Source organism: Triturus cristatus, chromosome 10, assembly GCF_964204655.1.
Source record: "Triturus cristatus chromosome 10, aTriCri1.1, whole genome shotgun sequence".
In the NCBI taxonomy this organism is placed as follows: domain Eukaryota; kingdom Metazoa; phylum Chordata; class Amphibia; order Caudata; family Salamandridae; genus Triturus; species Triturus cristatus.
The window spans coordinates 274,097,941-274,115,038 of NC_140593.1; the positions used below are offsets into that span (position 1 = coordinate 274,097,941).

At 44.9% G+C, this 17,098-nt stretch overlaps 1 protein-coding gene across 1 annotated transcript in view; it reads left to right on the forward strand.

Annotated features, from left to right (window-relative positions):
• Positions 1-2,609, forward strand: part of LOC146789312 (1-aminocyclopropane-1-carboxylate synthase-like protein 1) — an 80,191-nt gene extending 77,582 nt beyond the window's left edge. Inside the window, exon 14 of the mRNA XM_085631058.1 lies at positions 1,295-2,609. Within this exon, the coding sequence (XP_085487184.1) occupies positions 1,295-1,482 (188 nt within the window). The 3' untranslated portion in view covers positions 1,483-2,609. The remainder of the gene's footprint in view (positions 1-1,294) is intronic.
• Positions 2,610-17,098: the final 14,489 nt, after the last annotated feature.

Sequence of the window (17,098 nt, forward strand, 5' to 3'; positions counted from 1 at the left end):
AGCAGGCTGGAGTACGGCAACACTCTTTACACTTGAATCTCAAAACAAATCCTACACCATCCAGAAGACTGCTGCAAGAGTCCTATTTGACCTCAGTGCCACACCAACATCACACCACACCTCCGGAAGTTTCACTGGCTCCCCATTAACGAGTGCAGTCAATTCCAACTTCTCACGCACGTATACAAAGCCCTACACAATACAGGACCAGAATACCTGAATCAACAGCCGCATACACTTTCACCAGCCCACCAGACACCTATGCTCTGCCTCACTCTCACACACATATTCTGCATCCACAGAAGCAAAATTGGTGGTCTCTCATTCTCCTACATTTCACCCAAGACAAGGAACAACCTCCCTCAACGCATCACAGCCTCCTCCTCACTTCACAGCCTCCTCCTCACTTGAGTTCCTCAAGAAGCTGAAGACCATCACCCTTCGTATAAGCACCTTGGTGACCACTAACCTATCCACCTGCCCCAGCACTTGGTTACCCTCTCGGGTGATTAGTGCGCTGTATAAATCAATATAACATAACATGTTTTCCAATTCTGTATAGCCCAAGGAATCTTGTGGGTACCAGCCAGACATTCCTTATTGTCACTGACTAGCAGCAGAATGTGCTGAACATGACATTTGTCAGATTTGTAGCATTCCTTTTTCCAAATTGCGGCAATTCCCTTAGTTTCCTGGCCAAAGCCTGACCATCGCCTCTTGAAATTGCTATTGTATAGAGAATAAATATGTAACTCCTCCAATTGTATGAATCAATGCAACTCTGTAATATTATTAAACGTATGACTCTTGCACCACAGACCTTGTTTCAAAACCTATAGGCAGAATGGCTCATTGGGCTAAATGTTCCATTTAAACATGCCAGATGGTTTGATTGTCAATTTAAATCCTAGCAATGTGTAAAGTGAGATTTATTTAGAGCAACTGTACTAATGGAGATCCAGACGTTTATTGCTGTATTGCGAAGCTGAAATTCCATTCTCGTACCACAGTACAGCGAAATTGAGCTGAGAAAAGCGCGGTTTACTAAGTCGCAGGTGGCACAGTACATATATGCTGATGCACTAAGTGTAATATGCTATTTAAATCCCACGTTTGGGGGTGGGGGCATAATGACCCTTCCTAAGGCATTACTTATCATGATTCATGGCACCCCCCATACTTTACAATAGTAAAAAAAATAACATATTATATTCTTTACATCAGGATGTCTACTTTTGGACAGAATGTATTTTCACTGATATGGAATAACACTTTTTACTTTATTCCTTTACAGGTATAGAGAGACTTCAAAAGGCCCTGCAGAGAGAGACGTGTGGATTTAGTCAGGAGACGACATCCTCTGTACAGAATGAGCTTCCTTCAGTAGACTCTGAGGATAAAGACTCGGACAGTGAAATCAATTTTCTCTCGGAAAGCAGCACTGCAACATATTTACAGCTGGAAAAAATTGTTGTGCATTAACAGGATTTTGTTTTTTACTTGAAAGCAGTGGCTCCCATAGTGGGAGTTGACACGTATGCAAATCAAGAACTTCCAAAGAGAATGTCTTGCACTAAGGCCCAGCATGAAGCCATGGGCATTGTGACATGAGGACAAATGTGTATTACTCCTAAAAAAGAAACCTATCATTTGATTCCTTGTGTCCTTATTTGCCATTCCCATGCAAAGGGTCCATCATTAGAGAAAACATCCTGTTTTGTCCCGCACCCACTGCATCTCTTGTCAAGATGGTGTGAATTTGGATCTGGTCAAGATTATATCTGGACAGAGCATTTTGCACAGATCACTTCTTCCTTACTTCATGCTGCTCTCCTTGCTGGTAAACCGAAGAGGCTCAGGGTGAAAGACCTCTTATTACCAAAATTCTTTATAACTAGGGTGGCAACATTTAATGACCCCCTAACAAGAACGCATGCAATGTCAGCATCCATGTTTGATCAAGAATCTCTTGGGTGCATTTCTCAAGGGCCTTGCAAGTCTGCACAGTAAGATGTAATGAACTGTTGTTGTTTAACAACATAACTGGTTGAGATATGACTAGTGAAGAAGGTAAAAGGGTCCCTGACAGTACTTTGATCATGAATACAAATATTTTCTAAGCATGACTTCTTCCTAATGTGGTAAAGAGGTTTCTAGGTGTCGAAGGTAGATGAATCACCATTTAGCCAGATGTGTGCACAGGCTGTAGTTGAAGGCAATAGTATGTGCACAGTATATTTTCTTTAAGTAGTTGTATGTTAAAACTCACTTCATTTGGTGCTTTTGTGTTTTTATTTAATGGTCCTTTGGCATCCATGACTGTAGAAAGTTATTTTAGATCATGTGGCCAAGGACTGAAATGGTTATCTGGGGATAAAATATGTGGGCATTTTGTTTTGTAAGTTATGCTAGAACAGTATGTGTTTTGAGACCATATTTATTTCTGCTTTCTGTGCTCCATTTTTATGAAGTCCTCGATCTGCAGGAACAGGTTTTTTGTGTTTTTTTATATATATATATATATTTTGTACAAGCCAAATCCTATTTGGTAAAATGTATTGTGGGGAAAGTTTTTTTTTTTTCCTAAATAAATGTAATATTGTGAATCAGTTTTGTGGTTGTACTTTAATGCAAAGGCTTAAACTACTGAGACCGCAGTTCCTTTTTACAAGGTTACCCCATTTTTGTATGATACTTTGTCCTTGAAAATATTCACAACAGATGCAAAATGAAACCTGATCACATGGGTTCCGCTTCCCAAATGGTCTATGTATTGGTTGCTTGTCTTTGCTATAACATCATGAAAGCTTTTACAAATTGTATGTACTCCCACCCCTCACATGGCCCTGCTTTTTTGGGTTTAGTTGTGAAATCTCTTGTATTTAATAGATCTTAAAAGGGGGGTCTTGTCAGTTCCCAAAGCCGAATTACTGTGTTCATTCGCTTTTGTGTGGAATTTTGTTTTTTATTACCTCTGGCTGCATGCATTTACGATATTTCTACTAAAGCTGTTCACACTGTTTAAGCCTCATTCACCGGCAAGATAATCTCTTCCCACTGATAGGCAGACCACTTCTAACAGTATGCTGGAATGCCTCCTTTTTATTACTTAGTTCTGTAAAGCAGATGCTCTAGCCTTAGAACTTGTGGCATTTCCTTTTCAGGCATCAGTACCTTTTTAGCACTCTGTAGGCATTATCAGATTTATTTATTTTCAACTCCATCTATTAGGTCATTATAATCAAATTCTAAATGTTATAATAGACATTGCACATTAAAAATAAAGTTAGTATTCAATAGCTATGCTATATTTTACTACTAAACAGGCAGCCACAAGTGCGGTTACTTTGCAGACAGCAGAGTCATGATTGAATGGTGCAGCGAGTGCAGTAGCACCGGGCCCAAAGGTTGTCCGAACTCCTCTAAACCCATATTATTGCTATATTTGACTACTAAACAGGCAGTCACAAATTGTTACCTTGCAGTTAAAAGTGCAGTTACCTTGCAGACACTAGGGTCCTGATTTGAATGGTGCAGTAGGTGCAGTGGCACAGGTGCCAAAAGGTCTAGGAAACCCACTGAACACAGATTATTGCTATATTTTACTACTAAACAAGCAATTACAAGTGCAGTTACCTTGCAGACACTATCGTCATGATTTGAATGGTGCAGCAGGTGCAGTAGTACTAGGGCCAAAAGGTCTAGGGACGCCACTAAACCCTGATTATTGCTAACATTTCAAACTAAACAGGCAGTCCGTCACAAGTGGGGTTACCTTGCAGACAATAGGGTCATGATTTGAATGGTGCAGCAGGTGCAGTGGATCCAGGCCCAAACGTTGTCAGAACTCCTCTAAACACCTAATGTTGCTATAGTTTACAACAGGTAGTCAATATGTACAGTTATCTAGCAAGCACTAGGGTCATGATTTCAGCAGTGCAGCAGGTGCAGTGATATCGGGACCAAAAGCTCCAGGGACCACATTAAACATCTAATATTGCTATATTTTATTCCTTAACCAGTACAGTTACCTTGCAGATAACTGGGCCATGATTTGAACAGTGCATTAGCACCAGTCCCATAAGTTGTCAACTCCTCTAAACACATAATATTGCTATTACATCAACTAATTCTATTTCCCTCTTATTACTTACCTGCACTGTACCACTAGTAACAGCGCAATGTATTGCCTTTTTGTACATAAATAAGCCATAACACTTTAACAGACTTTCTGCAACTTATATTGCACAACTACTCATCAAGCTACAACTTGAAACAAGAAACTGCTTATTAATCATAGTTAAAATCGAATGCATTTACCAATGCAAATTTTTGTTTTATTTGTGCTGCATTATGTTAGTTATTGTCCATGACCACAGCAGTGTGTATAGTGTTTTTGCAGACAGTGGAGTCACTTGAGCATCAACTCTGTGTGATCCTAAGCAAATCTTTCAGTTCATACTCTTCTATGAATCCTTGTGACCAAATCTATATTTGCTGACTTGCTATCAATATATTACCAAAGTGGATAGTACTTCCAGGTGCTGAGTAGACTACGTACAAGTGTAAACTCTGTTAAAGACTTGCAACTTGCCAGCAGTCTTAGCAACTCCCTTCTGGTGTTTCTTCTTTGTTTCCTATCCCATTGTTCGAATATGTTTCTTACTACATAATTGTGAGAAGGTGCCTCTTATGACATGTTAGACCCCACTTTTTGACTGGAAATTGATGTGGTTTCGATTGGAGTGCACAGGGTCCCTGCCAACCAGGTCCTGTGTGCCAGTGCTTCTTCCCTAAAAACATATCCACAATTGGTACGTCTGCCCCTGTAAGTCCCTAGTAAGTGGTACCCTGTGTACCTAGGGCGTGGAAGCTGAAGATTGTCCCCTGGCATCCCTTCTCTAGGACCATGCTGCTGCACTTGCATGCCCCTGTGAGGTGAAAAACGACAAAGTCGACATGGCACCCTTTGCCATGCCAGCCAGCACTTCCTGAAGGTATAGGCAAGTCACCCCTCTCGCAAGCCTTAATGCCCTAAGGCAGGGTGCACTATACCACAGGTGAGGGCATAGCTGCATGAGTAGATATGACCCTACAGTACTTTAGTCAATTTGTAAACATAGCAAGTGCCAGGGAAGCCATAAAGAGTACATGGGCTGGAAAATCTATAACTAGTTCCCCCAGTACCATGATGGCTTCACTGAACCAGCAGTTTCTGGTACCAAACATCTTTCCAAAAAATCCTCACTGATGCCAGTGTGAGATTTATTAAACCATGTACTCAGAAGGCACTTCAGTAGTGCCGACTGAAGACCTACCGACACTGGTGTGGTCACTGACTGGCTTTTGGCAGCCTGCCGCACATTGACCTGTATCTGGACCCCTGGGTGGTGGTGGTGGTGGTGCTCTCCGGGACCAGAAACCATTCACATCCTGGTATAGATGTCACACCTCACCCAGGATGGGCACAGTGCTCGAAGAGGAAGCTTTAAAGGCTTGCTGCCTTTGTAATGTGACAACCGCCCCCCCCCCCCCTGCCTCTGCTGCTAGCAGTAAATGGCAGCCCCTGGTTTACACTACCACTTTGGCGAGAAAACTTAAAGACCTAGGAGGTTTGCCAACTCCACCCTTCAGGTGGAGGAGTCTAAGTTAAGCAAACTTTTCAGTGCCCTTCATCCTGAAGGTGAGGGGACTCGTCCAGTCAGGGCTAGGGCTATGCCCCATCCCACAGGAAGGCGGCATAATAGAGTGTAGTTACCCCAGGTGAGGTGCCCATTGTCCCCAACTGTTCCTTCCTTAAAATGCCCCCTAAACCTAGTATTTAGGAGGCTCCCTCAGACCTTGAAACCAGTAACCTGTGACTTAAGAAGGAGGACTAAGAAGACTGTGCCCCAGCCTTACCGGCCTGTCTGCAGCTTCATAGACCCTACGAGAAGATGACACCTGTCCTACAGCCAGTGTCTTCCAGAAACCAGAGGAAGACTGTCTGGAGTTTTGGTCTTTGTCAAAGTTCAGAGGACAGCGCTTCTGCCCCCAAGAATCCAACACGAAGGACCCCGGTGCCAGCTGGAACCACGAGTCCTGACCACTCCTGACACCTACGTCCCATGTTCAGGTGGCTCACTGATCCAGGACAAGTTTCCCAGTGAGCCAGCGTTGGCTGACCTATTCTGGACTCCACGACGACGCCTGCATCCAGAGGCTCCCCCGTACTGCGATTGGCTCCGATAAGAAGACTCCGACATCTAAACGTACCCATGGGCCTTGGGGAGCTGACTCAACGGTGCACCTATGACCCTCTACATCTCTACTTGCCTCTGCTGTCTGTCTCCCTTTGCAAACTCCGATGTGACGCCTGCAGCCTGTTTGTCCAACTGAGTTTCTCCACTGAAAAGCATTGGGTGCCCAACGTTGAATTTGCACCCTGTACCCGGCCGCCGCTGATGGTGTATGTTTGGTGCTGCTTTGTGCCCTGCCTCCTTGCTTGCTGTAACCCCTAAAGCTTGGCCCCTGCAACCAATTTACCTACCTGCAAGCAGTGTGGCTGCTAGCTCCCCCGGTTTCCATTGAAACGCATTGGGCCAAACTCCGATGCTGATCTTGGCACCCAACCACCCCTGTGCTGCTAGTGGTGCAGTTTTGGTGCTCACCGGCCCCTTGCCCCTTGCTGACCTTTCGTCCAGAAGACTGGAACTGTAAGTTGGATACTTAACTGTATAACTGCATTATTGTCCTCCATAGGATAACATTGAACTGTCGACTTTTGAAATTGAAAAGTAATTTTATTTAAAAACTTACTTACCTTATTGCGAAGATCTTGGCCTTCAACTCAAAATAAAACAAAACAGCTCATTTTTATAATATTGGTGTGCTTTCCTTTTTGAGTCGTTTATGTAATTGGTTGTGTTGTGCAATGAATGTCTTGCACTCTGTGCTAGGCCGAAGCCTGCTCAACCACACTACCACTAATAGAGCATCTTGGGTTTGCACTGAGCCCTGTACACTTCGGGGGGAATCTCTGGATTCTGTGCAAGGTATAACTACCTAGTGGTATACCATATACAGAGACGGCTTCCTACAATCTTAATTTAAAAAAAAAAGCTGAAGATGACCTTGAGGTGTCAGTTTCTGGTGACCTCTATCAAGCTGAATGACTTTATTTTTGTTTCAACCCGCCATCTGAACCATTCTTGCTTACAGTAAAGCCAGAAAGAATTCATTATAGAGACTTGTAAGTAAACTACAGGGAATGCCCAGTATCCCAGGATTAGGAAATCCATTCGTCCTTATGAATGGCTTTGGTTTCCAATATTAGCCCCCCCCCCTCCCCACACACACACACACACAGGGTAGGCCCATATTTTACTCTGCCTCCATGGAGGTATTGAAAGAAAATAAACTCTCATGGTGACTGTAATTTCTTTAGTCTATTTAGCTGCACATTTTATTATGTGGCAAGTAATTTAGCCAGGTATTTTTTTGACCTCATTGAGACTGTTAAAATCGCTTCCCACATCCTATCAGAGATCAGTGTAATACTTTTGTTTTGCAATTTGTTCAGTCAGTATGAGGAAAACCCCTCTAAATCATAAAGGTGATTTTTGGCAAAAAGTGCAATGAGGTCATATTCATAAGTGATAGCATAAGCCCATAATGCCTTTGTCCCCCTGCTTATATTAAATGTAGTAAAGCCTGTAAAAGTCGGAAGGTATATATCCTACCCCATATGTGCCAGTAGTCTGTGGTTACATATACTCTTTGTATGTTCGGTGGGATATCATAGGTCCTTGCAGTTGTTCACCTGTGTAACCCATCCTGTAGAAACGTCTGCTCTAGGTAAGATGCCTAACACTCTAGGGTAGCTGTTCCTTAAGAAGGTTCCGGCACAATAGGCATCGAAAACATAGAGAAAAAGGGGGGATGTCTGTCTCAGGACGGATATATGGGTCAGGGGAAGTTCCCTCATTTGGAAAAGTTGCCCCCACACACCCATGAAGGTGTCCTGCTTTATCATTGGGTGTTTTTGCTCCTTGTTGGGTCAGCACTTCAATACCCCACATGCTCTACAAGAGGGCTCTTTGGCGGAGATCTTTTTAAGTAAAAGACGCCGTAACGGTTAGTGCTGGTGTTTGGCACTGGTGTGATAGTGGGTTATCTTCTTGTTTGCTTTGTTTTAGCCCAAACTTGGCAGGGTATGCCCAGACGTGGGTCGCTTGCTCACTTTTCCAAAGCGTCCAGCTAGCCTAGCTGATGAGGGGTATTACCTCGAAGCTGGTCCCAGGATGCTTGGTTCTGGTCCAGGGAGGACCTGGCTTGGGAGTTCGGGTTGGACTGTTCCCATAAGGAACAGGGTCAAGACTGATTTGCATATAGCTTGGTCTGAACTGGGGTGGGGCAGTAAGCTAAAGAACAATGCTTGCTTTTTTCGCCCTAAGTAGTCAGGGTATGCCCAGACGTGGGCCCCTTGTGCCATTTGCCACTGGATTAAGCTAGCCTGCCTGATGAGGGGTGTTACCCCGAAACCGGACCCATGATGCTTGGTTCCGGTCCAGGGAAGACCTGGCTTGGCAGTTTGGGCTGGACTGTTCCCATAAGGAACAGAGTCCAGACTGATTTGCATATAGATGGGTCTCAACTGGGGTGGCAAACTGAGCTAAAGAACGATGATTGATTCAACCCAGATCTGTGACTGGGGATGAGTGTCTGAAAAGCTTCAGTGCTCCGTCCATCTCCTTGTGTTTGCAGAGTATATACAGAGCCAGCTTTCTACATTGGTGGATCAGCAGTGGGATCTACAACTTCGCATTTGTTGGACTGACTTGGTTAACACCTGATCACGCAACAGAGCTCTTAAATTGTCTTTAGAATTCAGAATTTTTGGAATTGACAAATTTTCCCAACGACTAAGTCTTGTTAGAGCCTAGGTTAAGTCCCTTTAGAATATTAGAAAAATAAAAGCTCACTGAATTTAGGGGTAAGAGACTTTTTTTATAGAATGTCTCTTAACAAGAATCCAGTTATTAGTCAAAATATAACTAATGACTTGGAGAATATGGTCGGAGCTCGACCTCACCCCTTATCTCCACTTAGAATTCAGGAAGCTAAGGTCTCTATGAAAACTTAAACATTAACCGGGGGTCCCATCCCTCCAAACAAAAGCACCAGGAGCTAGTGGCAGGGTATGCTAAGGACTATCCCTCTGAGAATGGTGAAGATCTCTGAAGAAGAAGAGGATGGAGGGGGATGAGCATAACTTCCAACCCCCTCCCCCCCACTTCCTAGGAAGTAAAGTGCACCTGACTCCAAGAATACAACTCTCTGGTCCTAGATCCCACACAGGTGTGTCCGGTGCTTCTGAGTTCATGGAGGACAGCCTCAATGAGGAGACTAACCTCTTTGTGAGGTTGAATAGTAGATTAGACCTAGAGACCACACTCTCTAGAAAAAGAAACCGCAAAGATGGGCTTATTTCCCATCAATGGTGGTAAAACGACGGGGGAGACCTAGTTAGAACACCGGAGAAAGGATGGGGGCCCTCAGCAGGACTCTGGCCAGGCAGGGCAAACTGGAGAGCTGCCGAAAGTCCTTCTACATTGAACTAGCAGGAATTCAAAATATCCTCCCAATCAGCCATATGTTTAATCGGACCCAGAGAGCCAAATGCGATCCTTTTTAGAAGAGTTATCTTCACCATTGTTTTCTACAGTAGAGCAGCAACATTGTCACCAGGTCTTTAAGTCAAAGCTTTTTCAATATCGTATACAAGCCATAGTTGGTGCTTATTTATCTTATGCAACTAACAACCATTGACTAAGCCAATAGTCCTGACTTGTTGTACGTATGATGTTACTTTTTGTATCTGGATGCAATGACCGAAATGGCAAAATACAAGTTGGGCGGCACACTATGCTAAGCACAGATTATTAGCTTACATGTTTTTAAGCTATGCCCTTAATTACATTGGCCACACCCTGTTGAAACCCCCTCCCCCCAGTTTTTTCATCCCACTTAAAGCCCTGATTCTACTTGATCTATCATTCACCCGTCAATGCCCGTGTGTTAGCTTTACCAATGCTTGTTTACCCCTGACAGAATTCATGGAGGCAGGAACGTCAATAGAGAGGCTAAGAGCGGGATAAGGGTTCAACTCTGATGTCATGGAGGCCAAAGGGCGAGCGCTGTCGCTTCCTCACACAGCATTTTGTTGTAATAAAGATGGGAGACATCTCTTCTGGCAAGACTGGTGTAGCATAGCCTTACCGGATGTGATGTCACTTGTCGCTGCCTTTCAGGAAAAGGGCATTTTAGCAATGCTTGCGATTTTCATGGGAAACAAATTAGTGTTTTGTTCGTGTTTATACGAGTGACGGGGGCTTGACGTGGGGTTCACGCCCTGTTATGCGCTAGATGACTTCATTGGAGAGTTGGGGAATAACTGACATTAAAATTCAAGGCCCCTGTTACACTTGGACTGGTAATCCAGGCTCGGGTGTAAAGTAAACGTGTTTGCACAAACAGGATTATTATTTGTGTACAAATTCTACACACACCTCTGGGAACACATTTCTTCAGGTGAAATGCTGTGAAATGTGTGCACGAAAAAATTGTAAGACGCCAGATCTGCAGGCTTTGAATGGGCGAAATCGCTAGTTACAGTCTTGTTCCACGGTTCGACAGGCAGAACTATGGATGGGGAAGCCATGTCTCACCATGGAAAACTTGAACACTACGATTTTACCGCACGGTATTATATTGAATTAGAGGATGAACATCCCCAAAACCGTGCACCATTAATATTGCCAGGCTATCGGTCGGGGGTTTGCGTACAATGATTAATGCTGCTGCACTGCACGTGTGGTCAGTGTTCTGTCTCTGTCTGCCTCTGTTTCACGGCTGGAATTTGGCAGGGCAGGGTGACTGAAAACTTTAGAACAGATCATTTACTTTTTGTCTAATTTGAAGGGAAACCTCTTTTGCAGCCATTTCTTTACTAACATCTTTAAAAACTGAATGTGTAGCAGAATGAATATAAACTAGGACAAGTGGGGTGACCAAGTGTCCCTCAGAGCTTGGGTATAAATGAGTAAACGAGTGGTTCGGTCGGGTTATGTCAATTAATTTTCAGCGCACTCCATGTCACGCGCATATAACTTTCACATCAGTATCTCAACCGCCTGAATAGAGAATCTTTACAGACAATGAGGGCCGTGATTCAATAATAGTGTCTACTGTTTGTTTTATCAGACTTAAATCATTCATCAATATTTACATATGTAGTATATCAAGGCTGTCAACATATGGTACAATATTTACATAAATGGTGATCATGTGACATATGTGCTCGGTGCTCAACAAGTGTGCAATATATACAGTATTGGAGTGGGCAAACCACTCCTCCTTCTGCTCCTCTGTCATTGGAGGAGCCCGCTCCGCAAAGCTGCCCCACCACGAACATATATAATGATAACGTTGTTATCATTTTATTTTACCTTTATTTCACTGCTAAAAAGCAGTGAGGTGACGCTACTCCGCCTTAGCGGAGGAGACGCCACGTGTGCCTACTGTGTCTCTCGCCCTGGACAGGTCCTCTTCTTCAGCATTCCCTTAACCCCTTCGCTGCTGCGGACATTCCGCTGCAGCGCTGGGGGGGGCAGGGGGGCAGCGCGGCGGGCCTGTGATAATGACGGAGCCGCTCCGTCATGAGCCACGGTTGACCTGTGCTCATGACGGAACGGTTCCGTCATGACTCCGCCCATTTGCGTTGTCCCCCCGCACAGGCGGGGAAACAGCGCCGCGTAGGCGGAGCGGCCGCCAACTGGCGTGTCATGACGGAACCGTTCCGTCATGAGCACACGGCAACCGTGGCTCATGACGGAACGGTTCCGTCATGAGCGGGGAAGGGGTTAAGGTATCCTTCTCTTGCTTCTCGTGCACTCATGATGGATGGGTCTGACACTGTTGCTGCTCATCCATTAACTGTGCTTCCACCATTTATGGTCAATGACAACATTGACCTGTAGATCCATCATCTGTACTGCAAGGATTTCTTGTTCTTTCTGAAGATGGTCGATGGTCTATGATGGACCAACAGAGGCTGTGTTGTAATCTGGTGGATACGTCTGGCATATCATGACTTCCTCTTTAACCACGATGAATCAGAAATGCATGAGTTGCTTGCTTTGAAAGAGCATATGCAAAATAAGGCCATTGGCCCTTTTCTGGTGTCATCTACAGCTGTTAAGTACTATGGTTCATATCAAAGACTTATAGTAGATTTCATATTTACCTCATGCCCTTCAGGTTTTGTGCCTGGGTCTAGTCTACAAGATATGCGAGGTAGCCTAGGAAAGTACCTCTGTTCAGTCAATACCCAAACAGTCTAACTTCCCAAGTTGCCTGGATCTCTGCCTTTTTGCCCATGTGGTTTTACCCTGCCTAGATCCTGATTAATCAGGAACACTCCCTGGCAGTCCTTCTGAAGGTTGGAAGCTTCTGGGTTGCTTTCCTCTTGAGATGGTTTCAGAGGTGAAGAGTTGTCCACAATACATGGAAGTCCTCCTTGCAGCGCACTCACAAACATCCTGCCATTGAAGTCACCAAGCAACAACCAAGATGTCTCTTACCCTCTTCGAATACAAGCCATCGAAGAGGTCTTTTGTCTTCCCTTGCAGTAGGGCGACCAGTTAACTCCAGACTGTACGAGACCCATGGCATTTGAATACCTTCTGCTAGTTGTTGCTTTGGTGCCCTCTAGGTGAATTACCTTGCCAATGATGCTTTGTATGAGAGACTCCGGATTGTCCTCACTTTGAGTCAATCATTATAGTATGTATTTTTTGTGCTCATCTTCATTCTCTTGTAGAGTGACACATAAGACAATCTTACATACCACATGATCATTCTCATACACCTAGCACAGCCTGCTCCATGTGTAGGCCACGCTCGGTGACTGCCCCCTGTGCCAACATCCTGGAGTGCCATTGTGGCTACAAGAGCAGACCTGCCCACACTTTTGGAAGGAACTAGAATATTTCTTCATCCTTCTAGAGTGGGCCCAGTCCTTGCGTTGGCATTGATAAACAGACTGTCGCAGGAACTGCATGCTATTTCGGTTGTTTTTTCATCCATACCTAATTTTTGGAACTTTGAGAGGAATGCCCCCTGAAATCTAAGGCTTGTTGCTCTTAAAATATAACCGAACGTGTATTTTAAAGCACATGTTCTCCTGGCGTTTTTTAGTGCAGTGTAGCAGATGTGTACTGCTTCCGAAGTCTCAATGGTACTAATTTTATCCACCTCAAAAGGATGAACGGCTGAGTGGAGCCACTGGGAGGCGAACCTGTGACAGTGGGGTCAAGCAGTAGCATAACAATGGCCCCCACAGTCCCCGCGGTGCAGGTGGCCCTGAGTCCCAGGGGCCCCCTCTGTCATTGTCCATGGCCCCAGGCTTGAGAGCCCCTGACTGGGCCCAGAGCTGGGGGGCCCCTCCATTTACTTTGCAGGGGGGCCCCCTAAAGTTTAGTTACGACACTGATCTAAGTAGCCGTTTCTGGTTTACTGCTGGCATCCTGCCTCTCTAATTAAACGATTGGCCTTTATTTGGAATTCTAAAGTCTAGCTTTGAAAAAAATAGCATGTCTGCTCAAAGTTTATGGCATCCTGCCTGCTTCTTCCGTTCTCCTCGCTATCCTGTCATCACCCGCCCTTGTCCTAATCGTCACTAAGGATAAAGGTAAACAATGTAATTTAAAATTGAAGAGAGAAAGAGATCTATCTATCTACCTATCTGTTTGTGTGTGTGTGAGCAGCAGCTTGTGACATACATGTCCTCCTTCCTCAAGGATAGGAGGTTAACAGTCTTGGTCGACCAGTATCATTCTGAGTCCTATACCCTTCCATGCGGAGTGCCTCAGGGCTCTTCCCTGAGCCCGTTGCTATTTAATGTTTATGTATCTGAACTGGCCCCGCTGATCCGGAATTTCGGTTTTAATCTTACATCTTATGCTGACGACACCCAGATTGTGGTGGTGGCGCATAAAAATCAGACCCCTCCCCCACCTTCCCCCCCCACCCAGCAATTTCAAAATTGTATGTGTGCCATTAATCAATGGATGAACACACATTGTCTCAAACTGAACTCTGACAAAAACAGAGATTTTGATCTTTGGCAATATGCAACCTAGCTGGAGTAGTCTGTGGTGGCCAGCAGAGATGGGAGAACCACCAAAACCTGCGGTGAAGGCCAAGAATTTGGGAGTATGGCTCGACAGTAAACTCTCACTTACTCAACACACTAACGCTACTGTCTCTTCCGCCCACTTATTAAAAAAGTGAGGAATATTCTTCCTTACATTCCCGCAGACACCAGAAAAACCGTAGTCGCATCCTTAATCCAATCAAAATTGGATTATTGCAATGGACTACTGGTAAAGTTACAGAAGCAGTGCCTGAAAAAACTTCAGAGCGTACAGAATTCAGCGGCGCGGTTACTGTCAAACCTTCCTAGGCAAAAATCTGTTTCCAAAGAAATTCATAGTTTGCATTGGCTTCCGGTTGCACAACGGATTAAATTCAAGGCGCTCTCCCTGGCTTACAAAGCACTAATTTCACAGGTCCGATCTTCCTGCAAAACCTCTTCGTTTGGCATGAACCGACCAGACATCTTCGCTCTTCAGGAGCTAAACTCCTGCAAGTGCCAAAAATTCGAACTCTGCGTTGGGGTGGCCGCAGCTTTCACTTTGGTACCTCCAAACTCTGGAACTCTCTTCCGACCGAGCTCAGAAGCGCAAGCTCTCGCGCCTCCTTCAGAAAAGGTCTGAAAGCTTGGCTGTTCCAGAACTAGTTGCCAGAACAGATTCTCTTCCGTCCACAGTGCCAAGACACCTCCGGGTATACGTGTGCTGTATAAGTCACAGTAACATTAACATTAACATACACGCATAAATCAATGAAAAGCAGCCAACCAATTGAAATTTTAACTCTTTTCAGTGCGAAAGGTTTCTTTAGATATGTTAAAATAATTCTGATATCCATCTTCTGTGATCTTGGGTTTTTCCGAACTTGGCAGCTTGTAATAAGAAGTTGAACAAAGATGGCGAAGAGGGGCTTTTGGCGGCATTTGCATTTTATGGCACCTATTTCTATGCCATACTGAGCTATTCTACATTGAGATGAGACTGTCTTTGAGGCGCCTCTGCTGTATTTACATTTGGTAAAACAGCCCTAATGATGTGTTGAGAGGCGCCCCCCTGCCATTGTTGAAGCCGCCGTGTGGGGGCCTGCTAAGTGTATGGGGGGTGGGCTATCGGCGTACATAATTTATGGTGTCTAAAGCCATCCTTTCCTGGGACACAGCCCCGGAGACAGAGGATGTTTATTTCACGGAAGTCCAGTGGCCTTCGCGTCTGGGCAGCATTTGGTAAAACAAAGTACAAATGTTTTGAAGCATTTACATATTCCGAAGCATTTAATCCATCGTGAAAGCCTCTCATTGCACGCGGGCGGAATGTTTGTCTACTGCGTGTATTTTTGGCATCAACAGATGCAGGGAGGATGACGCTCTGTGAAAGGGTGCAGCGTGGGACCCATGTTGTACGTGGTTGTTAAGTAATGTTTCGGCTGAGATAACATTGTAAAGACTGAAGCATGGATAGTTAAAAACGGGTGCAATAACAAAACGTGAACAATGTGCATACAGTAGTTGCTGCAACAAAATCTACAAAACCAGTATCTACTCTACAAGAAGAGACCCCTCTGAGTGCTGTCTCCACGTTCCGCATTTGTGGCTGCTGCTATAAGTGGCATCTACTGACGCGAGTCGCACAGAACAAAAGAAAGGCGTGTGGTTGTCATTAAGAAAGTTAAAGCGCTTCATGGCGTGCTGCTCAAAAAAACAAGCGTTTCTATTCAGCTGGAGATCTTTTGCTAGCGTGCAGTCACGGGGCGGGCTCCTCGTTCTTTAAATAAGCTACTCACTTGCCAAACTCCTGGTGTGAAGGTCTTATTACATTTTGGAGACAGGGAGGTACTTCCTCAACTGCCTTGAGCTGCCCCTGCTTTTCGTGAGGCGATATTGCTAAATGGGAGGGGATCGGACTTCCAACTTGACGCTTTCTTTGTCAAGATACCGGCTGTTGCGTGGTCGCCAATTATTAAGCACTCATTGCCAAGTCATGTTGCGGCTTGTGCTGTGTAAATAGCTACATTTTATCATTAGTCAACATTATGCTAATATTTCTTGCCGGCAGGGGTGATCAGCGCCATATAAATACCGCTTACAATGGCCACTAGTTGTCCCCAGAGCACTATCTTATTCCGTCAGAACCGTCCCAAGTCAAAGTGTGGACGGGTGGCTGTGTGTCCGCAGGCTTTCCTCAGGGGCTATGGAGGCGGATTGAGGTAGCAACACACACTCTTTAAAGTACAGGGCAGACTGGAAAGAGGTGAGGGGTATGCTGGTAAGAGAGAGGGCGGCCGCGCACGAGATAAGCAATTAATGGGGTGTGGCGAGTGCAGCGTTTGTTTGCGGGAGCGAGCGCGATAATTGCTAACAGATGGCGCCGCTCGCTCCCGCAAGGGAATCGCCAAATGTGCACGAGTGGCAATTGAAACCAATGCAAAACATGCACGTGTTTCAAGCAAAGTCCTGAGCGATGGCTAAAGGTCCCCTAGGCGAGACCTAAAAATATGGCAGGCGGTATCTATCAGACAGCCAAATAGGTCCTCGCAGCTGCACATCATATTTGGGCAATTTGGAAATTAGCCGACAGCTGCTGCTTGGTGAATGTGTCGACCTTCCCTTGCAGCCCAACAACTGGCGTCAAACTTGTTCGCACTGAACACACCGTTATGATGCATCTATGGTTCTTGTACTTTCACTGTAAATGCAGCTATGGTTCTTTTACTGTGTTATTATTGCAGTCTGACTTGCCATCAAGAATCCAATTTCTACAACTCCAGCGCAGTCAACCACCGCACTATGCAATGCAATAGGTGTTGCTTTTGGTATTGTAAATAACAATGCCTTTTAATTTTTTTAAAGGCATTGCAATTTACAATGTCGATAGCTCAAAATAATGTCATTGCGAGACCTATTGCA